Source organism: Asterias rubens, chromosome 21 (genome assembly GCF_902459465.1).
Source record: "Asterias rubens chromosome 21, eAstRub1.3, whole genome shotgun sequence".
Classification (NCBI taxonomy): domain Eukaryota; kingdom Metazoa; phylum Echinodermata; class Asteroidea; order Forcipulatida; family Asteriidae; genus Asterias; species Asterias rubens.
Genome location: NC_047082.1, coordinates 12,155,305 through 12,171,924, shown reverse-complemented (window position 1 = coordinate 12,171,924; position 16,620 = coordinate 12,155,305). Strand labels below are relative to the sequence as shown.

General features: G+C 38.4%; 2 protein-coding genes across 2 annotated transcripts; one reads left to right on the top strand and one right to left on the bottom strand.

The window, feature by feature from the left end:
- Nucleotides 1–2,437: 2,437 nt before the first annotated feature.
- Nucleotides 2,438–7,038, bottom strand: LOC117304570. The gene is made up of 4 exons (XM_033789094.1): nucleotides 6,947–7,038; nucleotides 4,968–5,131; nucleotides 3,421–3,510; nucleotides 2,438–2,932 (listed from the first exon to the last, which is right to left on the bottom strand). Exons 2-3 carry the CDS (start codon nucleotides 5,119–5,121, stop codon nucleotides 3,431–3,433), a joined length of 234 nt encoding a protein of 77 aa, XP_033644985.1. The 5' UTR covers nucleotides 5,122–5,131; nucleotides 6,947–7,038; the 3' UTR covers nucleotides 2,438–2,932; nucleotides 3,421–3,430.
- Nucleotides 7,039–9,381: 2,343 nt separating this feature from the next.
- On the top strand, nucleotides 9,382–12,326 carry LOC117304558. Its single transcript, XM_033789084.1, has 4 exons — nucleotides 9,382–9,445; nucleotides 10,105–10,268; nucleotides 10,922–11,011; nucleotides 11,842–12,326. Exons 2-3 carry the CDS (start codon nucleotides 10,115–10,117, stop codon nucleotides 10,999–11,001), a joined length of 234 nt encoding a protein of 77 aa, XP_033644975.1. The 5' UTR covers nucleotides 9,382–9,445; nucleotides 10,105–10,114; the 3' UTR covers nucleotides 11,002–11,011; nucleotides 11,842–12,326.
- Nucleotides 12,327–16,620: the final 4,294 nt, after the last annotated feature.

Sequence of the window (16,620 nt, the reverse complement as noted above, 5' to 3'; positions counted from 1 at the left end):
AAAATCAAGCTTGAAGGGAGTGGGAACAAAATCATAAATTTTTGTCTGAGACAGACTAAAAAAGGGGATATACAGTATGTGGAAAAAAGGAGAAGGCAAAGACAGCAAGTTTTTAAACATTTCCTTCTTGAATGTTCAGACCATGGGGTTGAATGTTCCGGAGGCGCCTTATCCATAGTTTCTCCCTACTCAGACGAACAGTTTATCTGTGGTTACCTTTTGTTCAGGGCACTTAGGGTAACAAGAGAGAGACTGTTCGCACTCGTACAGTAGGTCCGTCTTGTAGTGTTTGCAACGGCTATTTTATTTTTTCAACAAATTTATTGTTGCCAATAATTGCAGTTATGTTGCAAATTTCGCTTGGAGAGAGTATCAAATAAAGTGAAATATTATATCTTTTAAATGAGAGATCTGAGTCTTATTTATTCCCTACTTTCATAAGGCGCGCGATCCATTTAGGGCCGGTTCGGCAACCGCCAAACGACTGCCGAAAACGATTCATTTACAGAGGGTCAATCGTTTCAGTTTCGGCAAGCAATCGTTTCTCTAAGATTATAGAAATGCTTTCTCTTGTGAAAAAGATATATTCCTTGAAGACATAGACACTATTGGTAATTGTCAAAAACTAGTCTTTACAGTTGGTGTGTCTCAACATATGCGTAAAATAACAAACCTGTGAAAATTTGACCTCCGTTGGTCGTCGAAGTTGCAAGATAATAATGAAAGAAAAAACACTCTTGTCGCACGAAGTTGTGTGCTTTCAGATGCTTGATTTCGAAACCTCAAATTCTAAATCTGAGGTCTCGAAATCAAGTTCGTTGAAAATTACTTCTTTCTCGAAAACTACGTTACTTCAGAGGGAGCTGTTTCTCACAATGTTTTATACTATCACCCTCTCCCCATTACTTCTTAATCAAGTGAAGGTTTTATACTAATAATTATTTTGAGTAATTACCAATAGTGTCCCCTGCCTTTAAACTTAAGTCAAAGCCTAAACACCCTTAGACGTCATCAGACTACACCATCCAGCAAAGGCACCTCGAGTCATCCCAGATTAGCAAACGGACATGAGGCAGATTTGAAAGGCATATCATTCAAAAGGCACTTAATTCGCGGGGTTCGTTTTCTCCTCGCAAAGTTAACTTTTTCAGAATATTGTTCACTAGCCAAGTCCCCCCCCCCCCGCCCCGACATATCGGAGACTTTGTACCCCTCCCCTATTGAGCCCACCCCTATTCTAAAATCAACGAAAACTTTCAACACTATCGGTTGGATATATGAACCCCCTTCCCGCCAATTGATGTCATTGCACGCCGTTTGTCCCCATGATTTCAGATGCTTGATTTCGAGACCTCAAGTTCTAAATCTAGTGTCCACTGCCTTTAAAGGACTATATCTTTTACAAATGTTTTAGTTTTACACCTGATCTTTGACGGTTACCTGAATGCCTCAACGATTCACAGTCGAAGGTGACGTGGGATTGTGCAGTTATTGCTCGTCTGTTTTTATAATTCACAATTTAAATAATTTTATTGATGTATCTGTTCCCCTCTCCTTCATGGTCTGTCTTGCGTATCTATACAGTCTCAAGTAAAGACTTGGCTTCTTAGTTAATCAAACCGATATCACATGTTCTGCGTTCCGGAACAATAACGTTCCAGAACACCAGTCATCAGCGAGTGAGATGAACGTCTTGCTCGGCCGATTTGGTAGCTTTTGATACCACCTGCCTGTCATCAACTCAACCTTTTGATTCCGTCCAATTGAACCTTTCCTTTCAATTAAAGGGGGACACAAATTATCTGTCAGAGCTTCCGCATTACGTGACGTTCCCAATGAAGGCAATGTATTGATACTCTCACACTTGGGCGAATATCTTGCGAATACGAATGTTTGAAATTCGCGATGAATTCGCCCAAAAGTTGCGATTTGACAGTGAATAAATTATGTTCTCTGTCGTCCTTATAAGCAGTGGGCACTATTGGTAATTACTCAAAATAATTGTTATCATAAAACCTTTCTTGATTACTAGTAATAGGGAGAGGTTGATAGTATAAAACGTTGTGAGAAACAGCTCCCTCTGAAGTGACGTAGTTTTTGAGGAAGAAGTAATTTCTCACTAAAATATTTGAATTGAATTCGAGACCTAAGCTGGGATATAGAATTCAAGGTATCTGAAGCACACGACTTGTGCGACAAGTGTGTTCTTCTTCAATTATTATTCTTTCGCAAGTTCGACGACCAATGAGTTCAAATTTTCACAGGTTCCTTATTTTATGCATATGTTGAGATACACCAAGTGAGAAGACTGTTCTTTGGCAATGTCCAGTGCATGGTGTAGTATGATGATGTATAATAGTTTTTAGGCTTTAAGGGTAAACATAATCACATCTAACAACTCAACATGCTCATTCAAAAAAACATTTACACAAACTGATTTGCATATTCATTTAGTATTTTATTCCTTTCTGATATGTCACGGGTCAATTTTCAAACATAACACAACATTGCATATTTTGTTTTAAAGCTAATTGTAAATTTGGGAGGATGGATAGCATAATGGTATTAGTTCTAACCAGTAGGCCCTACTACATTGGTCCAACGGCTGTTCCATGTCGATAACAAACTTTCAATCAAACCAATTTTACAGTCGTGTTCAAGCCAATCTAAAACCTTCTTGTTTGGATTAAACATTTCTAAAAAATATGGGTTGTAAAGTAACTATAATGAGAATCAGAGTGATGTTGTTCACCCCTGGTTGATATTCATTACCGAGTAGGGTTTAAATGCTCTTAGTTTACCGTAAGCAAACTACAGAGTTCTTCCCGGCCTGCCCAGCCACCAACCCTACCCACCGACCCCAGTCCTGAAGTCAAAACAGTATTTCTATTTTACAAAATATCGTATCCGGTCATCGGGTCCTGTTGTAAATCTGTAAAAATGAAAGAACAGTGAAAAAGGAGGATTTAGTACTCGTTCACATAAATGTATTGGTTGTCAATCGCACATAGTATACCCTTGAGATGCCTCGCCGGTATTAAATACTGCACGACTGCCATTACTGCAGAAAACGCTTATTTTACCTCATTTGCAATGTTGTTTTTACTTCTTTTTAAAACATAATCTCTCTCAATTGGTTTAATGTTTATGATTATGAATCGCACGTCATCAAGAAACTGTGATTCAAAACTTGATGACAAAATATACTTATAAATTTCAATAAAAAAGTCATGTGAAATCAGCGGTTAGCTTGGTATGTTATTGAACCCACAACCTTGTGATTGCAATTCCTGCAGATAACCACTGGACCACGGTGCATTAAAATGCCAAATGTCGGTGAACCCTGTAAGTCAAGCACTTTTTTTGCTTGCTAACTTTTTATCTTCAGTTTTACACCCTTATTGGAAAACCGATACGTACCTTTTTAAATCTAGTTGCAGACGAGGTACTTCTTCTTGCCACCACGGGTGTCTGAGCATGCGCAGTCCTGTCCGTAGTCATTGACACAAGCTGTAAAGAAAAATCCCAATTGTATATCAGTTTATCGATGAGAGCTTCTCCAACCCAACGGCTAGGGAATCGCCAAACTCGAAAAATGTATTCCATTATCATTTTTATTCACATAATGTAAATATTGTACAGTAGAACGCGTTTAAAGGAACACGTTGCCTTGGATCGGTCGAGTTGGTCTTTGAAAAGCGTTTGTAACCGTTTGTTATAAAATCATATGGTTAGAAAGATGTTGTAAAAGTAGAATACAATGATCCACACAAATTTGCCTCGAGAATGCGTGGTTTTACTTGTACTTTGCGAACTAACACGGTCGGCCATTTATGGGAGTCAAACATTTGACTCCCATAAATGGCCGACCGTGTTAGTCGACGATGTAAAAGGAAAACCGTGCAATTTCGAGGCATATTTGTGTAGATCATTGTATTCTACTTTTACAACATCTTTATATCCACATGCATTTTATAACAAACGGTTACAAACGCTTTTCAAAGACCAACTCGACCGATCCAAGGCAACGTGTTCTTTTAATGAAAATTGAATGGCAAAAGGTGATAGCATTTTTTGAGATAATTGCCGAAAATCTGGATTGAATTTGTTTTGAAGGTCTCACTTTCTAAAACCATATTCCTCCGAAAGGAAGTGTTTCTCAAAACATAATACATTATCGGCAGCTGCAGTGCTTCCAAATAAGGAACAACTGTTATGTAGTTGTTGGGGGTATCAAGAACAAACGAAAACAAAACCAAATAAAGCTAAATTTGGATATAACACATTATTTTAAAAACGGAAAATCAAATCAATCCATATTATTTCTACGATTGTTGAGTAAGACTAGAGAGGTAACTTGAGGGATATCTATATTAGGAAGAAACTATTAAATAAATAGTAAACTTCCAGGTACAACCATTGTGAACAGAGCCCAACTGGATGGCTCTGCTTACCGTAAGCACAGAATCGACGCTTACGGAAGCAGGGAATTTTGTGCTTACGGCAAGCGTATTTCACGGGTTAGCGGCGAATTTTGGCTTCTGCGCGTGCGTACTTCACATTACTATAGGTATTCTACCTTATTTACAAGTCTAGCGCAGAATTTCGGCGCTTGTACGTAAGCGGGGAATCGTGATCGTAAGCGGAGAATTCGGCGGTAAGCAGAGCCATGAAATTGGGCCCATATTAGTTTGGGTGTTGGCTCGGAGTATAGCCGGTTTGGTCTCGACGTTCGAACGGTACACTCTGTTGGTCTTCGGGAGGTTTACACATGGTTGTACCGGGAAGTTTACTTAATTTACAGTTTCTTCCCATGTCTCCACACCATGCAAAGCTTCAAACAATACAGACAATTGTTGTGAAGGTTGCGGTTGAATTTGTTTTGGATACGTTCGATACGCGTCTCTTTGGGTAGCAGAAACAGAACAAGATTTACAAGAAACAGATGGAAACTCAAGCAAACTTACAGTATGGTTTTCCCTTGTTTCCTCGTGCTCTCTTGGAGAACTCCATCAGGTCGTCGTATGCTCTCTTGGCAATCATGTCGCCCTCTGCAAAGTCTTCAAACTCAAATGTAGCAGCGACTACGGCAACGGCCACCAACAGAATAAGTACCTTCATGGTTGTAATTCTGCAAAACAATACAATGTCACATACAGGTTAATTTTTAACTTCAATTCTAATTTTTGTTCCTGTAATACACAGCAACTTTTCTTCAACTTGGTTTCAAATTATTAAAATTGTGCTGCTTTTCTTTTCTGGGAGAACAAAGTAAGAAACGGGTGCACAAACCAAGGCGAAAAAGAAGGGGATATTTTTGTGTTTCCCTTGTTGGGTTTTCCCTTCGACTTCAAACATGACAAAATGTGCGATTAAACAGATTTATTCGAAACCTAGCAGGTTTTTAACAATTTAGAGGAAAAAATGTGTTGGTTTAAAATCCTGTTTCTGTGGAAATTTTTCAGATTATAATGACAATTTTAAGTTGTACATTTTGAAGAAAAGACAAAATAGTTCAAAATCATCTGCTCATAATAGTTGTCAAAATGTTAAAACGGGGGATTTGTTGCATTGTGAACTTCTACATAAGCTCAAGTATAACCGGATTTTTAAATCAAATCAAATATTGTAAACTAAACAACCTGAAATGGATGTCTAAATAAATAGGTAAACAAATAACGTAAATATATGGTCAAACTAATAATTCTGAGAGATAAATAAATAATACAAAAATTAAAGACACGGGACACTATTGGTAATTGTCAAAGAACAGTCTTCTCACTTGGTGTGTCTCAACATATGCATAAAATAACAAACCTGTGAAAGTTTGAGCTCGATTGTCGTCGGAGTTGCGAGATAATAATGAAAGAAAAAACACCCTTGTCACACGAAGTTGTGTGCTTTCAGATGCTTGATTTCGATACCTCAAATTCTAAATCTCAGGTCTCGAAATCAAATTCGTGGAAAATTACTTCTTTCTCGAAACTACGTCACTTCAGAGGGGGCCGTTTCTCACAGTGTTGTATACCACCAACCTCTCCCCATTACTCGTTACCAAGTGAGGTTTTATGCTAATAATTATTTTGAGTAATTACCAAAAGTGTCCACTGCCTTATTATGACCAAATATAAGAATTAATGAATAAATACGACCACAAACTGGGGTGGAAACGCGTACAAATCATTTTCGGGTTGTGCTTATGATACTATGAATTGTAACAAATTAAAGAAGTTAAAGAAGTACAAATTAATGCATTACTCCTAAGTTTTGAGTCATATATACATGTGTATTAGTGTATTTTTTTACGGTCTTTTTTAGGAAAATCATTGCACGAGATATTTGTCCAGGAATGCAAAGTTTCCTAAGGTCCAAATAATATTGTTTGACATGTTAAAGGAACACGTTGCCTTAGATCGGACGAGTTGGACTATACAAAGCGTTTTTAATCGTTTGTTATAAAATGCACATGGTTAGACAGATCTTTTAAAAGTAGAATATAATGATCCACACAAATTTGCCTCGAATTGCGTGGTTTTCCTTTTACTTTGCGAACTAACCCGGTCGGCCATTTATGGGAGTCAAAAATTTGACTCCCATAAATGGCCGACCGTGTTTGTCGACGAGGTAAAAAGAAAACCACGCAATTTCGAGTAATCTTTGTGTGGATCATTATATTCTACTTTTAAAACATCTTTCGAATCATATGCATTTTATAACAAACGTTTTAAAACGCTTTTCAAAGACCAACTCGACCGATCCAAGGCAACGTGTTCCTTTAAACACATGTTACGAGATTATTATTGTTTGCTTTGTCAGCCTTCAATCATAACCGAGGCTTGATTTTGTTAACACAAAAAGTCCAACAAATACATGGCTTTCATTTCGTCAAAATAATGTCATTTAATGATACGAACCACGGAACAAGCATATAAAGCAATCAACTTACCGGTTGTGTTTCTGTACTGAAGAGAACGAACTTGTCTTTGCAGCCTGGAATGAAATGATGGGTGTTCTGCAACTCCTTTTATAGGAAATGTCCAGTTCTTCTCGCCCCATCTCCAACTAAGTTCAGTTAATCAAACAACGTCAGCGGACTACCGTTCCAGAACATGGTTTGGCGATTGCGGAAGCTGCGCGCTTGGACAAACTTGATATTACTTTTTTTTCATCGTCTGTTGGAGCAATCAGTCACAGCACTTGTTCCGCTGCGCTTTGGTTAAAGTTATTAAAAACTGGTCCCCTGTCTTTATCCGCAAGAAAGGGTCAGAAACTTATATTTCCGAACCAGTGATTTCATTGGATACAATTATTTCATTGGATAAACGTGCAGTGACGCAAGCTTTCAATATTTGTGTTTTGATTGGTCTGAGCGGAAGTCAACAACCCGAACTGGATTCCATGCTTGTGATATGACGCACTCCACCAGTGTTCGATTTCGCAAGAAGTACCAAAGTAAAAATAAAGATTCTGGAGTATGGTTTGTTTTCAATCTATTGGGGTTGTTATGTAGCCTTGGGCTTAACACGTACTTTTGTAATGTAATGTTGCATTTCTTCTCCTCTTCAACCAATTTGGAGATGTAGACATTGTCCAACTTTTACGATGTCTTTTTAAAGATCTTTGTCCAACCAGGTTGTTGGAATCTCCCTCCAGTTCATTACTTATTAAATCTCTGCATGTCTGATCAAGTCGCTTTGGTGATTTCACTGCCAAGTGCACTAAATGTATACCTCCCACCACTTCATTGTGTCTACAACTTCTGTCCAATAAGGTCACTGAGATTTCACGGCCAAGCCACACTCTTATCACCAAACACATGAGCCACCTTATCCCATTTACACAACCATCGTACCTCCAAGAAACCACACTAATCCCTCTTCGTCCGCGTATACACAAATCGCCTAATAGTTCCCTTTATCCCTTTGTGAGTTCTGCCGGATTTAAACCCCATTTCCTACTTGTATTTCTTGATGGGGCTTTAATGGGTAGACCTGTACATCTATTTGTATCCCATGTGTGCATCCCTTTTTTAAGTATTGGTTGAGGTGACGTCACGTTGAAAGTGTGGATTATTTTTACGAATCTACACTTAACTGTAGATTCGTGACATAATCTACAGTTGAGTGTATATTCATTAGTTCAACTTGACAATACTGTCTTTCCAAACTACAAAGATAGCATGACGTGCAACAAAACATTAGCTGAATATATGTTGTCTTTCAATTAAAAAAGAAATCAGTTTAAAAAAATCACTTTGTATAGTAACAAAATTTATTGTTAGCTTACGAAACTGACGTTGTGCTTGATTAAGTTGCATACACCAAATAATGCCCCTTTTTTGTTGAATAAATTAAAAATGTGACCAACCGTCGTTTGTTAACGTATACGAGACTAGATAGACTATATTATAGTGTTAATTGTTACTATTGAGAAACCCAATTCATTGAAACTGTTGTACATAACCAATGGGACACAGTTTGTGTCAGAGAGTCTCTATACACTTTTTCGTCCATTCTCCTTAACATAATATCATCGGCTAAGCACTTTATTTTGCTCCCAAAGATGTTGTATCCATTGTTCCCTCTGCACTATCTATATTATTACCAGCAGTGATTATTCTTGAAGAGTATACCTCTGCTTCGTCAATATAAATCCCTCTCGGTACCACCAGTGTTCCAAAAACCCACTCAGCAAGACTCCAAAACCACCAAAGTGCCCTCGCGAAACCGGCTGCCATTTTTAACTTTTGAAAGGATTTTTCCTTTCGACAAAGCTGAAAGAATAGTGCTGTACTCATGTCAATGCGTACGCCACTCCCGCCTATGACAATACACGAATTGGCAGCGATTGATGACGCAAATCTCAATGAAAAGCAACATTAGTCGTGGTTATAATTCGGTGGTTTCAAAAACCAAACAATTTGTTGGTTTCATGGACGGACCACTAGTAAATAAGTTTCAGAAAACTATACCCTTTTCTGCCCTCGTTCAAGTGTTTTTTCTTTATAAAACAGCTTAAACGATTGTATTTTTCTGATCAGCAGTTACAAACCTGCAAACGATACATGTCGATAGATTCTACAAAACAAGTTTACTTCTTGAAACTTGAGCGCCGGTGTGTGTCACATTACATGCAGGTGATCCAGTTTGTTTGTTGGTTTTTCGTTCGAGAATTCAGCTGACAAACGGGCCTACAAAGTGTTTTGACTGTTTGGCTCGACAGATGATGGAAAAGTAATAACAAAATTGCCCAAGCCCACAGATTCCACGGCAATCGCAAAACCATGTTCTGGAACGTTAGTCCCCTGACGTTGTTTGATTAACTGAACTTAGGAGATGGGGCGAGAAGACATGATCATTTCCTATAAAAGGAGTTGCAGAACACTCACCATTTCATTCCAGGCTGCAAAGACAAGTTCGTTCTCTTCAGTACATAAACACAACCGGTAAGTTGATTGCTCTATTTGACTTAAATTGTAATAAAACGGACGTAACGTCGGTCACGTTTCTTGTTTCGTAGTTCATACTATTTCTTTGAAATTATTAGGACGAAATGAAAGTTGCTATTTATTCTCAAAAGGAACAGTTTGTCTTAAAGATGGAACAAGATATAGCCTCCGTTAAATTGATATTAGGCGTACATAGCAATAAATAATATGTTCGTAATAAAAAAAATGTGTATAACGATTGAAACAAGAGTGCATTTTACAAGGAGTTAAGAGGAGTCTTATATTTCGAGTTAGGACGAGTTACTGAAGACTAAGCCTTCAGTTTTTAATATCTCCTATAGGACTATAGTCGTAGGTTAGGGATATTCCAAAGTTCCTTGTGGAATCGACCCCTGGACAAATATCTCGTGCTCCTTTTTTTCAAAACCTACTAGAACAATACATTGTTAGCAGAACTCAGAAATTAGTAGCAACGATTTTGTTTTCTTCTTCTTCAACTTTTACCTACAATTCATTTTTAAGAAAATTCCGAAACTTTTTTTTTTTTTTTTTTTCAGAATTATTATATTTATTATGAGATAAACATATTTGTTTACTCTTTTATTTATTCTCGATTTGTTTTGATAACTATCATTTGACGACGATTTGGCTTGCAGAATCACAACCATGAAGGTACTTATTCTGTTGGTGGCCGTTGCCGTAGTCGCTGCTACATTTGAGTTTGAAGACTTTGCAGAGGGTGATATGATCGCCAAGAGAGCATACGACGACCTGATGGAGTTCTCCAAGAGAGCACGAGGAAACAAGGGAAAACCATACTGTAAGTTTGCTTGAGTTTCCATCTGTTTCTTGTAAATCTTTTTCTGTTTCTGTTACCCAAGAGACGCGTATCGAACGTGCCAAAACAAATTAATCCGTACCCTTGACAACAATGTAGATGTTCCTCGAGCTACTTCCCCAGTCTCACTCAAAAATCGTAAAAATCTTATTCATTTAATTTCTGGTTTTTTTTTTGTTTTTTTAACTGTAGTTGGCAATGCTTTTTGTTATTGAATAACTAATCACAGAAAAAAAATGAACATAAAAGCTTTTATTGGTTCGAAACACTGCATATGTTGATGTCGTATTAGCATTTTGTGTAAACACTTCACTTCAAAGTGTGGTTTAAGAGAGAGGAAGAGAGAGAGGGGGGAGATGGGGGGAGCTAGATTCAAACTTGTTTAAAAAAATGTTTTTTCAGATTGTGTATTCCAATTACGGACTATTCTTCCTGCGTTGATAATCCACTCCAGATCACAAAAACGCAACCACCTTTTCAAATGAAGTTGTCACTTGATGGTTTTACTGTGTATCTACATTTTGTGAATAGGATTCAAATAATCGAGTATACTTTTAGAGTTGAGTGAATCATCAGCCGTTGGGTTGGAGATGCGCTCAGAGAAACCGATATACGATTGGGATTTTTCTTTACAGCTTGTGTCAATGACTACGGACAGGACTGCGCATGCTCAGACACCCGTGGAGGCAAGAAGAAGTACCTCGTCTGCAACTAGATTAAACAAGGTACGTGTACATTTTACAATTAGGGTGTAAAACTGAGAACAAAAAGTTATCCAGCAAAACAAGTGCTCGACTTACATGGTTCACAGATATGGACATTTTAATGCACCGTGATCAAGTGGTTATATTGCAGGAATTGCATTCACCAAAAAATAGGGTTGTGGGTTCAATAACACACCAAGCTAACTGCTGATTTCACATTACTTGAATGTCGTCTAGTTTTTTATTAATAATGTCTTGATGTGCGCAATTCAAAATCAAGGTAATACAACCAATTATGAGATTGGTTGCTGTAGCCAGCTGTTGTTTTTGTCCCTTGTGTGAGTTTGCCGAGTTCACTGGACGAGAACATCATTATAGACAAGCAAACAAATTATTGCCAGTGTAGACCTAATTGTCGCAGTATTCCAATGGCAGCAATTTCGTCATTATGCGGACTCAACACTTGCTGAATCAAAGTGTAGTTGGAACAACTTTAACCCGGTCGTACTTCAAGTTCTCTGAACAGTATAACATGGGTTTTTTTAAGCAGATTAAACCATGACTACAACCCCCCAAAAATGCATTACTTTTATTGGATATCTCAATTGTAGTTGCATCCAACTCGGCCGTGATAGTTTGGGCGTGAATGTGGTTGTAGTGGCTTCTGGCTTAAGCAGCCGAGTTGACAGCCCGTAGCCTAAGCCGATGGCACACCGGTACTGCCAATAGTAAACCGAAAACACATTTTACTTTATTACTCGGTCATTTTAACAAAAACAGCTGAAGAACCATTACATATTGATGAAAACGATTACTAAATCCACCTTCTTCATTGTTCTTTCATTTTACAGGATGGACAACAGGACCCGATGACCGGATACGATATTTTGTAAAATAGAAAGACTGTTTGTTGCTATTGTCTTAAAGGATGAGGTGGATGGATATGGTTAGTGACTGTGGGCAGGCCAAGGTGAACTCTGTTGATTGTTTGCGGTAAAGTTACATCATTTAAACCCTACTAAAAGGATTGAGAATATCAACCAGGGAGAATAACATTTCTCAAAAATGACTTATAACTTTCACCCAAATATTAAAAAAAGCAAAAACAAAAAAACAAGGTTTTGGATCGGGTTGAACACTACTTTTGGCTTGATTTAAAATGTTATCTACATCGAACAGCCGTTGTTATCAAACACGTAGGACTGATGGTTTGAGCTTACCCTTATACAATCCAGCCTCCACAATATTAACTTTAACACAACATTGCATATTTTGTTTAATTGTCCGGTAGTCATATTAGAAAGGAATAAAATAATCAATGAATATGCAAATCAAATTGTGAAATCTTGTATTTTGTGTAAAAACTGTGTAAAATCTCGTTCGTTCGGTATGAGCATATGTTGAGCTATTAGGTGTGATGATATATAACTTTAAGTCGAAACATCATCAGACTACACCATCAAGCAAAGGCACTTCAAGTCATCCAAGATGAGCACACGGACATGAGGCAGATTTGAAAGGCATATCATTCAAAAGGCACTTAATTCGAGGGGTTCGTCTTTTCCTCGCAAAAATAACCTTTTCGAACTCCGTTTTCTTAAAGACCAGCTTGAACGAAAATGTCAAGTCGTGAACTTTACTGAAGTGCATTTAAATGGTTACAATGAATAAGGAAATCGGGTCATATTATGATTATAAATAGATTTAAATTGTGTAAAAAAACAGTCATTTCGAATACCCTTATCCAGCGCTTTTCTGAGAGATTTGCGAAAAGCCCTGTTACGTAATCACTCTCAAAACGTCATAGTTGGGTAGCTGTTTAACAAAGTAATTTTCACAAGCCTGGCCCCCACCTCCCCACTGATCGGAAACATTGTACCCCTCCCCTTTTAACTTTGCCCCTAGAGATATTACCAAAAAGAAATCAACAAAAATTGGTTGGATACGTGAAATGCCATCGTCCCCCCCCCCCACCCCCAGCCCATTTGCCCAAAGAAAATATCTATTTGCCCAAAGAAAATAATTATTAGCATAAAACCTCACTTGGTAATGAGTAATGTGGAGAGGTTGATGGTATAAAATATTGTGAGAAACGGCTCCCTCTGAAGTGACGTAGTTTTCGAGAAAAAAGTAATTTTCCACAAATTTGATTTCGGGACCTCAAGTTTAGAATTTGAGATCTCGAAATCAAGCATTAGAAAGCACACAACTTCGTGTGACAAGGGTGTTTTTTCTTTCATAGTTATCTCGCAACTCCGACGAACAATCGAGCTCAAATTTTCACAGGTATGTTATTTTATGCATATGTTGAGATATTACCAATTACCAATAGTGTCCAGCGTCTTTAAACAAACCTATAGGTCTACGGTGAAGGATTGACGGATAACTACGTTTCGAGACCAGTGGGACAAAAACAAGTCAGAACAATGTTGACCTCATCAATGAAAGAGCTGAATCTACTTGCCTAACTTTGTTGGAGAAATTAAATTTGCTGTTAAAGACACTGGACACTTTTGGTAATTTTCAAAGACCAGTCTTCGAACATAATTTGTTTAATATGCACAAAATAAAAAAACCTTTATAAATTTGAACTCAATTGGTCGTTGAATTTGCGAGATAATAATATTGGAAGAAAAACACCCTTGTCTCGCAAAGTGGTGTGCTTTCACATGCTTGATTTTTGGACCTCGAAATCTAATTCTGGGGTCTCGAACTCAAATTCAATTACTTCTTCCTGGAAAGCTAGTTACTTACTTTGAACAGAGGTAGCCGTTCCTCACAATGTTTTATTAACAGCTCAGTCTCCATTGCTCGTTACCATAGGTTTTATACGTATAATACTTTTGAGTAGTTACCAATAGTGTCAAGTGCCATTAGTCTATTGCGCTGTTTTTACAATAAGTGAATTAGCGTTTGGGTTGGTTAAAAAAAACAAAATGTTATCCTCACTTTCGACCATAGGTTAAATAAGGACAAAATGTGTGAGGTATTCACTCCACATTTGCGGAAAACAACTTGAACCAAACCCATGGGTAATTCAACAAAAATATTAAGCTCATAGAGAGAGGAGCCTTCTCCAAAGATGTCTCCCGTCATCTAGCAAAGCTGCCAGAGGTCACCATTTCCAATACAGAAAGCAACACTGTAAATTACTTTCTTACCAACACAGTTATTAATTTTGTCGAGCGTCTGCTTATAGAATGCCCTCCCAGCCTCGGTTGTATCAGTCCTGCGCCTGGAAGTTTTTCAGGAGCCGACTGATGCCGCTGCCGCTCCGCTAAATATTGCTGTTGCCTTTTGTTTTACTCGCATCCACTTCACCACCCAGTTCCTCTCTACATACGCTTTCCCGTACCTGCACCCTTTGCATCGCGCAGAGTACGACATTACTCGGGAGTCTCCGAACTTTTGAAAGGGACTGTACTTGAAGGAAGATGAAGACAGAATGATAGACAAATAGACAAAGGTGGTTGAAAAAAAAATAAACAATGCACCCTCTTATGATTACCAAGTCAGGTTAGAAATCCAGATGAATTGTGTATTTGAAAAAGCCGGTCCACGGTTAGGGGAAATATTTTGAAGTATTTGGCAAAGGCTTGGTTGGGGATCAGATCAGGTGACAAAATACATTTCATTTTTGATGCACTGGATTCGGAGTATGTTAACTGGCGGGCTAATGGCGGAACGAATTTTGAGTATGCTTGTTGAATATTCGGACACATCTCGAAGTTTTTGGTTTACAAAAATGTGGATGACCTGCGTGGTACACGCAATATCTGTGTTTAAAGCCATTGGACCCTTTCGGTAAACAGTATTGTCCAAGGCCCACACTTCGTGTATCACAACTTCTTTATCGAGTAACAAACCTGTGAAAATTTAGGCTCAATCGGTCATCGGAGTCGGGAGAAAATAACGGGGAAACCCACCCTTGTATACGCGCGTTTCGCCGTGGTTAGGACATGTGTTTAAAATAAATCCGTAATTCTCGCTATGGAGAATTGATATTGTTTTACTGTTTTCTCAAAAAGTAAAGTATTTCATGGAATAATATTTCAAGAGAAGTCTTTCACCACTACCTTCTGTAAGTTATTTGTAAATCTGTGAACTTTTGTTTTCTGTACCGAAAGGGTCCAATGGCTTTAAAGGGATGATGGGCAGTATGGAGAACTATTGGCACTCCCGACACTATTGCCGAAGTACCGAAGTGCCACAGGGAAGATTCTGGATTTTCCAGCGACGTATCAAAGATCGGTGATCTGTGGGGTATGGAGTTAGTGTGTGACGGGCTGGGGAGGGAACGCTTTGAAAAGGGATAAAGATATGATTGATCGTCTGGTGAGGAAAGTAGGGAGAATGACGGGGGTGTGTTTGCAGTCGGTGGACTCTCTTCACCAGGAGTGGGTGTGCGGCACCTAAATGTAGCCCGAGCCCTAAATGTAGCCTGACCTAAATGTGGTCGGGCTACATTTAGGTGCCGCACAAGCGGGTGACAAGTCTGTTTCGTCGTACTTTAGACGATAATAGCCACCCGCTTCGTGGTGAACTTACTGATCATATTATTCCAAGAAGTTATAGGATGAGACTGCCAGCTGCTCGCACTAACCGTCATCTTCGCTCTTTTTTCCCCACGGGTATTACGTTTTTAACGCTTTGTATAAAAGATAAGTGCTGGTTCACACTTTTTGCATATTTTTAACATAAATTATTCTCTATATTTTTTATATTGTTGTATATACATGGCCTGTTTGGGTAGTATATGCTTTTATTCTTGTGCTATCTGCCTGTTGTTACATTTTTATATTTGGTGGGTTTTGTTTTACTTGTGTGAGCAATGAAGTTTTCTTAAGTCTACTTATGTCTTATGATCGGTGGTAGGTAGGAGCGTTTACGATCCCTCTTGCCCTCGGTTATTGATCGATGCTCTAACAGCCTTCTCCCTTGCTAAAACCGTCCGACTTCTCCTTTGATGCTAACCCAGCAAACAATAATAGTGTTGGGCCAATGTTGGCTTGTACCGGCGTCAATCCAGCAAAATGGTATAGAAAACCTTTTATGGGCCAAATGGTTTTGTAGCGGCACACCATTTTGGCAAATTGGCAGAAAACCTCTGTTGGGCCAATATTGGTTTTGAAGCTGCACACCATTTTTGCAAATATAGTAAAGCCAACTTTTTTTCTGGGCCCAATATTGGTGTGAAGCTGCATACCATTTAGGCAAATAAATAGTAAAGAAACTTTTTTTTCTGGGCCAATACTAGTTTTGTAGCTGCACAACATTTTGGCAAAATGGTAGAAAACCTCTGCTGGGCCAATACTGGTTTTCAAGCGGCACACCATTTTGGCAAAATGGTATAGAAAACCTTTTCTGGGCCAATACTGGTTTTGTAGGTAATTATTAATTGGATTCGGCTCTTTCATTTATTAGGTCAACATTATTTTAAATATCTTGTACGGACTTTTACTCGTAAGAATTGTTGCATCCGTTATCCCCTCACTACATGTATATGCCTAACTGTTATAGAGGGCAGTGCTGTGGGTGGCATTCGAACAGCCTTCACCGAGATATTTTCGTTGGTCAAGTGGCCTGAGGGGTGGGGCGGGGACAAACGGCGTGCAATGACATCAGTTGGC